Source organism: Carcharodon carcharias, chromosome 21 (assembly GCF_017639515.1).
Source record: "Carcharodon carcharias isolate sCarCar2 chromosome 21, sCarCar2.pri, whole genome shotgun sequence".
NCBI classification, from domain to species: domain Eukaryota; kingdom Metazoa; phylum Chordata; class Chondrichthyes; order Lamniformes; family Lamnidae; genus Carcharodon; species Carcharodon carcharias.
In genome coordinates this window covers 26,189,388-26,202,123 of record NC_054487.1, presented here as the reverse complement: position 1 = coordinate 26,202,123, position 12,736 = coordinate 26,189,388, and the positions used below count along the sequence as shown (strand labels likewise).

The following is a 12,736-nucleotide window of genomic DNA, read 5'->3' as shown; positions in this document are numbered from 1 at the left end:
CTGGCGGCAGTGGGTGGGGGGAACGGAGTCAGGCTTGGCAGGGGTGGTCCCTGTGGCAGGTGGGGAAGAGCCCCGTGGGGGTGGAAGTATCATGGGGCATGAGGGGAATCCCATGGGTTGAGGAGTTCTCTTTGGTGGAGGGGTGTGGGGGGGGCGTCCCAAGAGGTCTGGTGTACCATAGGGGTTCATTGGGGCGTGGGTGGGGGTGTCTCATTGGCGGCAGGCGGGGATTCAGTGTGGGACTGTATAATAGTTAGCCAGAAGTTAGAATTGGTTTTAATTCTTCTAACTTTTCCTGGATCAATATTGATGTAACACAGTTGGAACCACCCGAAGTTTGCGATTTAAATCGCATTTTCGGATGGTTCCCAGTGCAAGGCAATCACCTAGGGGAAGTTTGCACTTCTGGGCAGTTGCCGTGCAAACCTTACCTGGGAACTTCTTGGGGGGGCTGGGGGTGGCAGGGGGAGTTCCCCAGTGCATCTTTTGAATACCCCCGAAACACAACGCCCTGGAGCTCAGAAGTTACTATCCAATATATCCTTCAATTTCTGTGTGGCAGTTGCACCAGATGTCCAGTATACTCTGACATATGTGGGGTCAGTGGGAGTGTACTTGATGCATGGGAAACACCCCAGCAGCAAAGAATAATGAATGGTACATGCATCCAGGCAGAGCTCCCTGGGTCCAAACCCATGACTCTCTTTCTCTGTGAGCAAAACTACAGCAGGTCTGAACATTTTTCCATTTGTGCACATTTATAAATGTAATACATTCACTTCCCGTGCTTTACACATTTATTTCTGTCATGCTATTATGGTTGCGAGGGAATTCTCTAGAGGGGTTTACCATATTGTGGGAAAGCTCTGCTTTATTTAAACTGCACTATTTGGTATTTAAATGAATCTGCTTCCAATCTGGTGTAGAATAGCTAGTTACAATTTTACTTCCTCGAGAGAAAAGAAAAAGGGTTCCCCTTCACCCCTTTGTGAACTTCCTTTCTTGAATTTACATCCCTCTTTTTGATCGCCACCCGCCATCCAAACCAGCTCACTCCTACTATCTGACTGGCCTACTATCATGACGTGATTCATGTGAACCCCTTTATGGCAAAATAACATTCTGATGGCACAGTGGTCAATATTTCAGCATTTTACACAGTTATATTTTGAATCAGGAAATATATTGATTAATGTTGGTGTTTACTGAACAGGATATTAGGATTTTGCACCAGAGAAGTTGGTTTACATGGGGCAAAATAAGTCAGATGGTCACTGATGTGACAAATATAATGATTCTTCAAAAAATAACACCCTGCTCTCCAATCTCTAGTGATATACTTTAGTTCTCACTTACCTCTTTGGCTACTTTTAGTGCCAGGTCATAAAAGTTAGTTTCCACCAGCCCAAATGAGTACATCCCTTTCAAGTAACTAAAGCAGATGAGAACACAAGGTTATCAATACAAATCAATGCCTTTTAATTCTGGTTTATTGTCTTTTTAATAAATTATTAATATGATGTAACATGATTGCCTTTCAGCTGGCACCCAGTAATGGACTGAATGGAAATGCTGACGGAACTAGAAATCAGATGAGAGGTAAAGTAGATTGCCAAAAAAAAACTAACATCTGTTTTACACTGTTGCACAAAGTCGAGATCTAACCCAATATGTTTGAAACAACATACACAATAATTAATTTATGCAACATCTTTAACATTAAAACATTCCAAAGCACTTCACAGGAGTTTTATAAAACAAAATTTACCACCAAGCCACAAAAGGAAACTTTAGGGTAGGGTCAAAAGCTTGGTCAAAGAGGTAAGTTTTAAAGGGGTGACTTAAAGAGAGAGTTTTGGGGAAACAGAGAGGTTTAGAAAGAGCGTTTCAGAACTTAGAACTTTGATACCTGAAGGCACGCCTTTAAATCATGCCCACCTTGCTATTTTCCTGCTTCTGATGTGCCTCTACCGCCACTAATCTGACAGTGAGTGCACACCCTGGCCACAGATTAACCTGCTTGTGCCCAAGCTTTGGGCCTGGAAATGTTTCTGACGTAAAGGTCATGATCCCAGAACAGAAATTCGGTTCATTTTCTTTATTTTCTGCCATAACTCTGTTCTAGCCATCAACTTCATCCATCTTCCTGGCTACTCCCTGAACCGGAACCAAGTTGTTTGCAATCTTAGTGACACATCCAACCACATATCTGTGCCATCACTAAAATTGCCTATTTCCACCCCATAACATTCCCAGATTCAATTCCTTCCTCAGCTTATCTGCTGCTGAAACACTCATCCCTGCCATTTTTAACTGTGGACTTGAATAATCTAATACACTCCTGGCCTGCCCCCAACATTCTACCCTCAGTATACCTGAGGTCATCCAAAACTCTGCTGCTTATGTCCTGCCTCACGCCAAGTCCTGTTCAACCATTACTCCTGTGCTCACCGATCTATATTGGCTTCCTGTTAAGCAAAGCCTCAATTTTAAAATTCTCATCCTTGTTTACAAGTCCCTCCGTAGCCTCAACCCTCCCTATCTCTGTAATCTCCTCCACCCCCACAACCCTCTGTGATATCTGTACTCCTCTAATCCTGGCGTTGGGAGCATTCCTACTAATAATTGCATCATTAGTAACCATGCCTTCACCTGCCAAGGACCTAAGCTCTGGAATTCTCTCCCTAAACCCTTCCACCTCTCTACTTTGTTTTCCTCCTTCAAAATGCTCCTTTACCAATTGAACAAGCTTTTGGTCATTTGACCTAATATATCTATATGTGGCTCTGCCAAATTTTGCTTTATAACTCTCCTAAGATTGTTTTTATGTTAAGGCACTATATAAATACATTGTGGTTAACATGCAACTCTCCATGGCATGGAATCTTGGGTCATCTACCTTATATACAATAATGCTAGATAGTCTGAGCTTGCCAAAATCCTTCATGGATGCAGTCTTCTTTTCATGTCTTTGAACAGACCCTTTGAGTAACGTACACAGCACTATACTATCACTAAGGTCTGATGCAGTGGAGCATCAAAAGGGGAAATAATTGTAACGCAATCTCCTTGTACCCATCTCATGCAGCAAAGTGCACCCATTTTACCAGAGAGTCAGCAGCTATGTAGCTGTCACTTGCCTACTGACACCTCTTGTGCATCAATTTTTTAAAAACTTTACCATTTTAGTGATTGATGGTGACACAAAGATCCCATCCATTGACACTGTGCCAATTCTGGAATATTTACACAAAGGATATTCTCCATTGTGTTGTGTAGCATCGCCAAGTCAGTCAGATTAAGAACAGAACTAACAGTTCAAAACTGGGCATCTATGAGGCATTGCCAGTTTCAGATAATAATCTCCTGCTTACTTTATTAAAAAAACCATTAAAATGTAACTAGTTAGCTCAGTTAGATGACCAGCATGCGGTTTACAATAACGTCAACAGCATGGGTATGATTCCTGTTCTGACTGAGGTAGAGAACCCTCATAAGAAAGACAATCTTCATATTTGAAGAACTCAACTTGGAATCTCTCCCAAACATCCCTCCATCTGAGACAGCATCAGCAAGCATCCAACTCAAGGGTTTCAATCTCGCCTTCTGAGATTCCTTTCCTCTGGATCTCAGAGTACACTCAAGCTTCACTTTCCAAGCACAACTTCAGATCTTCAGCCTTGCCAAGCATAAGACCAATGCTCAAAAGGGGTACCTTTGGCCCTATGGCCTGCAACACGGAGCCATCAACCTTCGTCTGCCCTCTCGGGTCTTCTGGGCTTCTCTCAAGCCCACTTCACTTCCAGTCTGCTCCTCACAGCTTTCTCACTTTAACTTGAAACCTATTTCTCTGCTCCTTTCTCTCAACTTAATACTTAACAGGGTCCATTTCTGATTTTTGGCCTTGTCCGTTACCTGGGACTGTCTTCTGGGGATGCTTTCTGATCCCTGCCTACGACTTTCTTCGGGGACCTCTTTCTGTCCTACCCTTTGGTTTGGGACCTTCTTCCTATCCACCTCCCAATGTCCGATGTCCTGGGACACCATTCTCTTAATGGCGCTCTGGTTCCCGGTCAGTTGACCTGCAGTTTTGCATTGTTTCAGTTCTTCTTCTTCTAAGCAGGCACGCAGGGCTGGTTCTCGGCCTAAGGACAGTAAAGGACACCAACTGCACATGCGCAGCGATCTCAGAGCCAGCGTGTGTGCAACATGCCCAATGTTAAAAAAAACCAAAATACCAATTTCAAAATCAAGGTCAGTGAGAGTGGCAGTGTGCACAGGTGGGGGTGGGCGCGTGAAGGGTTGGGTGAGCTTGTGCGAGATTGACAGAGATTGAACGAGACAGAGAGCGGGCAAGGGCAAGCAGGATCAAGAGAGGGAGCGGGATCATGCGGGAGAGACCAAGAGCGTGAGAGCGCGAGCGGGCGCAGGACTGTGAGAGCATGAGAGATTGCGAGAGGGTGAGAGATTGAGAGCGAGAGAGAGAGAGATTGAGAGAGAGAGATTGAGAGAGAGAGATTGAGAGAGAGAGATTGAGAGAGAGAGATTGAGAGAGAGAGATTGAGAGAGAGAGATTGAGAGAGAGAGATTGAGAGAGAGAGATTGAGAGAGAGAGATTGAGAGAGAATGAGAGAGAATGAGAGAGAATGAGAGAGAATGAGAGAGAATGAGAGAGAATGAGAGAGAATGAGAGAGAATGAGAGAGAATGAGAGAGAATGAGAGAGAATGAGAGAGAATGAGAGAGAGACAGATTTTTTTTAATATTATTCATACACGGGATGTGGGCTTCGCTGGTTCGGCCAGCATTTATTGCCCATCCATAGTTGCCCTTGAGAAGGTGGTGGTGAGCTACTTTCTTGAACCACTGCAGTCCATGTGGTGTAGGTACACCCACAGTACTGTCAGGAAGGGAGTACCAGGATTTTGACCCAGCAACAGTGAAGGAACGGCAATATATTTCCAAGTCAGGATGGTGAGTGGCTTGCGTGAGAACTTCCAGGTGGTGATGTTCCCATCTATCTACTGCCCTTGTCCTTCTAGAGGGTAGTGGTCCTGGGTTTGGAAGGTGTTATCAAAGCAGCCTTGGTGAATTCCTGCAGTGCATCTTGTAGATGGTACACACCGCTGCTACTGTGTATCAGTGGTGGAGGGAGTTAATGTTTGTGGATGTGGTGCCAATCAAGCGGGCTGCTTTGTCCTGAATGGTGTCAAGCTTCTTGAGTGTTGTAGAAGCTGCACTCATCCAGCCAAGTGGGGAGTATTCCATCACACTCCTGACTTGTACCTTGTAGATGGTGGACAGGCCTTGGGAAGTCAGGAGGTGGGCTATTTGTCGCATGATTCCTAGCCTCTGACCTGCTCTTGTAGCGACAGTATTTATATCACTAGTCCAGTTCAGTTTCTGGTCAATGGTAACCCCCAGGATGTTGAGAATTGGATTCTCTCTCATTGGAGATGGTCATTGCCTGGCACTTGTGTGGCGCGAATATTACTTGCCACTTGTCAGCCCAAGCCTGGATTTGTCCAGGTCTTGCTGCATTTGGACATGGACTGCTTCAGTATCTGAGGAGCCGCGAATGGTGCTGACCATTGTGCAATCATCAGTGAACATTCCCACTTCTGACCTTATGGTGGAAGCAAGGTCATTGATGAAGCAGCTGAAGATGGTTGGACCGAGGACACTACCCTGAGTAACTCCTGCAATGATGTCATGGAACTGAGATGATTGACCTCCAACAACAACTATCATCTTCCTTTGTGCTAGGTATGACTCCAACTAGCAGAAAGATTTCCCCCTGATTCCCAGTGACTCCAGTTTTGCCTAGAGTTTTGCTCCTTGACACTCTGTCAAATGCTGCCTTGATGTCAAGGGCAGTCACTTTCACCTCACCTCTGGAGTTCAGCTCTTTTGTCCTTATTTGAACCAAGGCTGTAATGAGGTCAGGAGCTGAGTGGTCCTGGCAGAACCCAAAATGGGTGACAGTGAGCAGATCATTGCTAAGCAAGTGCCGCTTGATAGCACTATTAATGACCCCTTCCATTACTTTACTGTTGATCGAGAGTAGACTGATGGGGTGGTAACTGGTCAGCTTGGATTTGTGCTGCTTTTTATGTACAGGCCATACCTGGACAATTTTCCACATAGCCGGGTAGATGCCAGTGTTGTGCCTGTACTGGGACAGCTTGGCTAGGGACACAGCAAGTTCTGGAGCACAAGTCTTCAGTACCCTTGCTGGAATATTAGCAGGGCCCATAGCCTTTGCAGTATTCAGTGCCTTCAGCTGTTGCTTGATATTACATGAAGTGTAATCGAATTGGCTAAAGACTGGCATCTGTGGTGCTGGGGACCTCCAGAGGAGGCTGAGATGGATCATCCACTTGGCAGTTCTGGCTGAAGATTGTAGCAAATGCTTCAGCCTTATCTTTTGCACTGATGTGCTGGGCTCCTCCATCATTGAGGATGGAGATATTTGTGGAGACTCCTCCTCCAGTGAGTTGTTTAATTGTCCACCACCATTCACGGCTGGATGTGGAAGGACTGCAGAGCTTAGATCTGATCCATTGGCTGTGGGATTGCTTAGCTCTGTCTATCACTTGCTGTTTGTCATGCAAGTAGTCCTGTGTTATAGTTTCACCAGGTTGACACCTCATTTTTATATGCCTGGTACTGTTCCTGGCATGCCCTCCTGCACTCTTCATTGAACCAGGGTTGACCCCCTGGTTTGATGGTAATGGTAGAGTGGGGGATATGCTGGGTCATTAGGTTACATATTGTGTTTGAGTACAATTCTTCTGCTGCTGATGGCCCACAGCGCCGGTTTTGAATTGCTAGATCTGTTTGAAATCTATCCCATTTAGCACGGCGGTAGTGCCACACAACACGATGGAGGGTATCCTCAATGTGAAGGCAGGACTTCGTCTCCACAATGACTGTGCGGTGGTCACTCCTGCTGATATTGTCATTAACAGATGCATCTGCGGTAGGCAGATTGGTGAGGGTGAGGTCAAGTATGTTTTTCCTTCTTGTTGGTTCCCTCACAACCTGCTGCAGGCCCAGTCTAGCAAATATGTCATTTAGGACTCGGCCAGTAGTGGTGTTACCAAGCCCTCTTGGCAATGGACAATGAAGTCCCCCACCCAGAGTACATTCTGTGCCCTTGCCAACCTCAGTGCTTCCACCAAGTGGTGTTCAACATGGAGGGGTACTGATTCATCAGCTGAAGGAGGGTGGTATGTGGTAATCAGCAGGAGGTTTCCTTGCCCATGTTTGACCTGAGACTTCATGGGATCCGGAGTCGACGTTGAGCATTCCCAGGGCAACTCCCTCCCAAATGTATACCACTGTGCCGACACCTCTGCTGGGCCTGACCTGCCGGTGGGACAGGACATATCCCAGACACCACTATCCCTGGGTATTACCAGAAAGATATGGTTCTGTGAGTTGCTTGATTAGTCTGTGAGACAGTTCTCCCAATTTTGGTAAGATTTTAGTAAGGAGGACTTTGCAGGGCTGAGATTACCATTGTCGATTCCGGCGCCTAGGTCAATGCCAGGTGGTCTGTCTAGTTTCATCCCTTTATCGTGACTTTGTAGCAATTTGTTTCAACTGAGGCCGTTTCAGAGGGCATTTTAAGAGTCAACCAGATTGCTGTGGGTTTACATTGACAATGGTTTCATGGTCACCATCATCAGACTTTTAATTCCAGATTTTTATTGAATTCAAATTTGTTCATTCGAACCTAGGTCCCCAGAGCATTACCTTGGGTCTCTGGATTACTAGTCCAGCAACAATACCACTACGCCAGAGAGAGAGAGACCAGGAGGGAGACTGGGAGAGATCAAGTGGGAGAGGGAGGGATTGTGAGATTGCATGAGAGAGACAGTAGCTGAGGGTGCATGAGTGACAACTCTAAGACTGACAGTGAGTCGGCCACACCTACACTAATCCTCTCAGTCATTTTCATTAATTACTCTTTTTAAAAAATATATCAATTAATTGCTTTGACACTACTTTATTTTTGCTTAGCAAGTTATTTCTTTTCTTCATACTCAACTTTTTTTTAATTCAAGTAAATTTCCAAAATTTGCTCATCAGCCCATTGAGTGAGAAAGAAATGGAAATATGCACTGCCCATGCAAAAAGATTGGACAAACCTGTTTTAGAGTTGAAGACACCCCAAATTAATCAAAAAGTATGAGGGTAACCAATCAATTACAGTATATGGTAACGACTTTGTGGACTTACAAACAGCTTTGATGGAAACCGTATGATGGTGCGATTGATAGACTTCTTTGTGTTCATCATGATGACAGCCATGGAACAAAAAGGCTAATCAAAAGCACACCTACCTCTGGGGAAGGCTGAAGTGCAAGTTATTGAATTACAATTCCAACATCATTGATTATGGAGATATATTTACAGCCTTTCTCCCAGCTTGAAAAAGACACGTGGCTGAATAACTACTAAAAAATGCTGGCAGAATATTTTCTGATACGAAGATGGAATATTTACCCATACAGAGGAATTTGTGGTGTCCAGCAAGGAAGAACCCGTGCAATGGAGTCTCTTAACTGTTGCTGGTGACCTAGATAATAGTAGGTATCATGAGACATCTTCAATGCAAGCAGGTCAGTTGGCTGATACAACAGGATCTCCTCCCACAGACTGCATGCTTTTGGAAGAGATCTAAAGAATTTAAAAGGATGTTAGAATGAACATCATTGTAACTTTTTTTCTTGATCACTTCAAGGTGTTAAATTCGTTTTGAATCAGGTAACAATTTTTCACCTGAAACTTGACAGACATGCTAATTTTCACATACATCATTAGGACCAACCAGGGTGTAACAGACAAATGGCCCTACAGGAATCTTTCCACTTGCTGCCAGTCCCTCTGTGCTCCCGCATTGCCTTGCCTCCTTTCATTACTAACGTCTGACTCAGATCTGCAGAGAAGATGCTGGACTTCCCACCACTCACCGGCAAGCTGCTGGCCAGAATTATTGAAATGACAACATAATCATAAAAATGACTCCAACCATGAAAATTGGTTAAGGTCTCCTGTTAACAGGGTCAGGCAGGCATAGCAAACACCCACTCCAACACCTGCTTGATTCACACAGAACTCAAAACTTGTCCTTATGTTACTGACTGAGATGGGAGTAGTGTGCAGTTAATTCTGGCCCCACTTCTCCACACGTCATAATAGTTTAAATGTTTGATTCGCCCACAAAACCGGCCAGTTGTTTACCTTTGATACTGTTATTCCCAGCATAAAAAGACTCTAATCTGGTTTCTTTCAGTAAACATAAAAAAACTTATAAAACAAACTGCTTTTCAAAAACACGTTAATAAACTGGTTAACATATAAGTTGTAGTTTAGAAATGTAATGATTTTCCCCTTTTTAAAAAATGCAGATATTCGAACCCCCATACGCACACATACAAACACAGAACAGAAAAAAACAAACAACAATCTGCTGCAGAGGCTGCAGGATGGGAAATTTTCTTTTAAAAGGATCAAATTCGGGAAGATCTCAACAGCGTTGATCTAACAGAATTCTGGTCACAATAGATCTGGAAGTCCTTTCAGATGGATTTGTTGGTGAAAGTGTTCTTGGTGACTCTTATTTATCTCAACTTTGCAGGCTTTCAAAAAAAAAAACACGATTTATTCTAATGAGACTTTTCTGAGGAAGGTTTAACACAAAGGTGAGGCAGAGAGGGGGAAAGAAAAAGTCTTTTCCTTGCAGCTTGCAAGGCACCCCCCCACCACCACCACCACACACACGTATGCGCACACAGACATGTGCACACACACTTTGAGAGCTTTCAAGACTAAGATGGTCAAAGAATACTTCTCATAGGCCAGGTGTTTTTTAACATATCAACAAGAGTCTTTAGCCTGACAAAAGCAGTTCTTTGTTAGCTTAGATATACAAGGTATCTCTTCCTCTCCAGGTGTTCCGCGCAAGAAATCTTTCTTGACCCGTGGTTCCTTAAAGAATGGCATAGTCACAGCCCCAAATTAACATTGCAAACTTTTAAAAATAACTCAGGAAGAAGAATGTCCAAAATTCAATGTCCTTCAAATTTTCCAAAAACAGGTACCTCAAACACTTGGAAGTGTGTAAGAAAAATAAGAAAGACAGTTTTATTCATGGGCAGTGCAGTGGTTAGCGTTGCTGCCTCACAGCTCCAGAGACTCAGGTTTGATCCTGACCTTGGGTATCTGTCTGTGTGGAGCTTGCACGTTCTCCCCATGTCTGCTTGGGTTTCTGCCGGGTGGTCCAGTTTCCTCCCAGAGCGCTGGTTAGGTGGATTGGGTAAATTGCCCCTGTATGTGTGTGTGTGTGTGTGTGCACATGTCAGTAGGTGACCTGTGATAGACTGGCATCCCGTCCTGGATGTACCCTGCCTAATGCCCATTGCCTCTCAGGATAGGCTCTGACTTCCCACGACTTGTAATTGCATGAAGAGGTTCTGGAAAAGTGAGTGAGTTTTATTCATATTAATTTTCCTCACATGGAGCCAGGAACGGACAAGTGCCTTCCAACTTCTGTTAATGAATCGTAATTAAACAATAATTTAAACTGAAAACTGATTTACTTAAGCAATTAACATTTGTGAACTTAAAGGGACCAAACTCTTAAACGCAGCTTCATCCCATCAGCATTTACTATTGAATGTTATGTTAACAGAAGTTAATAATCGTTTAAAGCAGTGCATTGCTTCACTTTCTGAGAGTAACTGCTGATTCTATTTCTATATGCATCTTATTCCTCTCTTTGTGATCGGACTTTAACAAGGTGCAAAAAGTTTACTGAATTACCCAAAATAAGACTTAATACATTGCAAGCTGAACCTTTATATTGATTTTATGGTGATGGGAATGGTTATGGGAAATTGCCTGGTGTTGATCATTGCCCTCCATAAGCATGGGCAGTGTAAATGATGGCACTGTGCTTCCTATAATCATTTTCCATACAAAGTCAATTAATCCTTTAATGATCAGAGTAATGCAAGTTGAATGCTAATAACTGTTAGTCATGGGCACTAAAGAAAATCCTCTGCAGCACGATTGAAATCATACCTTACATAATTCTCCTTACCCTTTTGCAAAAAGATCCAGTGCTTCCACATGGAGACGCTCCCGCTCAGTTATCTCTTGTGTCTTTGAAAGTCTAACCATCCTCTTGATTGCAGCATCCAGATCTTTATCCAGCCAAACCGATTTTCCTGTGCCAATCAGTTCTGCTCCATTAATGATCACCTGCCCCATCACTGAAAGACAAACGGAGGATAAAGTGGGGGGCTGGTTTTCCCCCTTTGATGCTGACCAAACACTCTTCGGGAGGCCCAAACGGGAGACATGCAGGGCTGCAATTTTATACTTACCAGCCAATTCCTGATGGACATTTTCCCTAGGCCAGAAAATGTGGTGGGTTGTCGCCCAAGGCTCATGTAATGTAATGTCAGGGTCACCACGTAGCTGCCTTTAGCAAATCCCATTTTCCCTCACATCAGTATTTTTGTCAAGGCAGGTGGATTCCTGAAGACTAGGAACCATGCCAGGTAAGTCTTTTTGTGAACCTTGGGGGAAGCCTGCAGCGGAGTCAGGGATCTTTTGACAGTTACCTTTAAAAGGACTTGCCAACTTCAAATGTCATAATGTAATGATGTATGATGATTTAAGTATGTTTTTAATGCATTGATTGAGCATAGGGCTCTACACTGTGGTTTGAGTTTTACAGTAATTTTAAGTCCAGAGATCTTTTCAGACTTTGGAATAAAAACTGCACTGTTGCCAGACTTCTTTGGCTGAAACTCCATCGAGCCTTTGAAACAAAGGACGGAATTTTCTGAGCCCACTGGCAGCAGACGTGATAGGTGGCACGCGCAGAAAATATGATGCGACCTGCTTCACAAAGACATGAAGGCAGGTCGCGATCGTCAGCTCAGCCCGCCAATGGCAGGCTGTGTTTCCCACCATCGGTCAGTAGGGAGCTAATTGTAATACATTAGCATATAATTAAAAGGCCATCCCGCCAGACTCTTGGAACTCCATCGTATTGTCTGTTCACGTAGGCGGGAAAGCACGCTGATGTGTTTCACAACAGCACGCAGGCAACGTGCACTTGGCAGCGTTCACCTTGGGGGAACAAAGGTGAGCGAGCAGCAGCGTTCTCCACAGCTCGCCCATTGTATACAGGCCTCGGAGCGCCAGGGAGCAGGGGCAACTGATGCCTGGCCCTGGAGGCGACTGCTGATGGGGGGTTGGTGCTGTCCAGGGGAAAGTACTGGCCAACTGGCCAGCCTCGGATGCAACTGCCGGGGGGGGGGTGGTGTTGTGTCTGGGGTCAAGTGCTGGCCAGCCCCAGAGGCGACTGCTGAGGGTGGGGTGGGAATGTCCGGGGGCGAGCGGGCCACATCAGCTACACGCTTACATCCAGCGCCCCCACCCTGGTCAACTGCTGCCCTAGCGTTGCATCCCGCGCATAGGCAATCGAGGCGGGATGCAGGGTAAAGCGAGTGGCCATGCATTAGGGACACCTGTATAAATGGACCATGCCTCTGCAACTGAGACAGATCAGGTACAGCCACAGTGATATGATTGGGGTCGGGCTCCTCACCTGCCCGCCCATGCAAGCATTGCAGAGGCACCAAAAGGGCCACCAAGCACTCCAGACCTTACCCCCACCCTGCCGAAACAGACTTTGAGTCTGCCACTACTTT

General features: G+C 44.9%; 1 protein-coding gene across 4 annotated transcripts in view; it reads right to left on the bottom strand.

The window, feature by feature from the left end:
- ttc38 (tetratricopeptide repeat domain 38) overlaps positions 1 to 12,736 on the bottom strand; it is a 66,107-nt gene that overhangs the window by 30,039 nt on the left and 23,332 nt on the right. For all 4 annotated transcript variants that reach the window (XM_041215590.1, XM_041215589.1, XM_041215587.1 and 1 more), the window contains 3 exons: positions 11,113 to 11,284; positions 8,514 to 8,687; positions 1,357 to 1,432 (listed from right to left, as the gene is read on the bottom strand). In XM_041215590.1, coding sequence (XP_041071524.1) covers positions 1,357 to 1,432; positions 8,514 to 8,687; positions 11,113 to 11,284 — 422 coding nt within the window. The remainder of the gene's footprint in view (positions 1 to 1,356; positions 1,433 to 8,513; positions 8,688 to 11,112; positions 11,285 to 12,736) is intronic.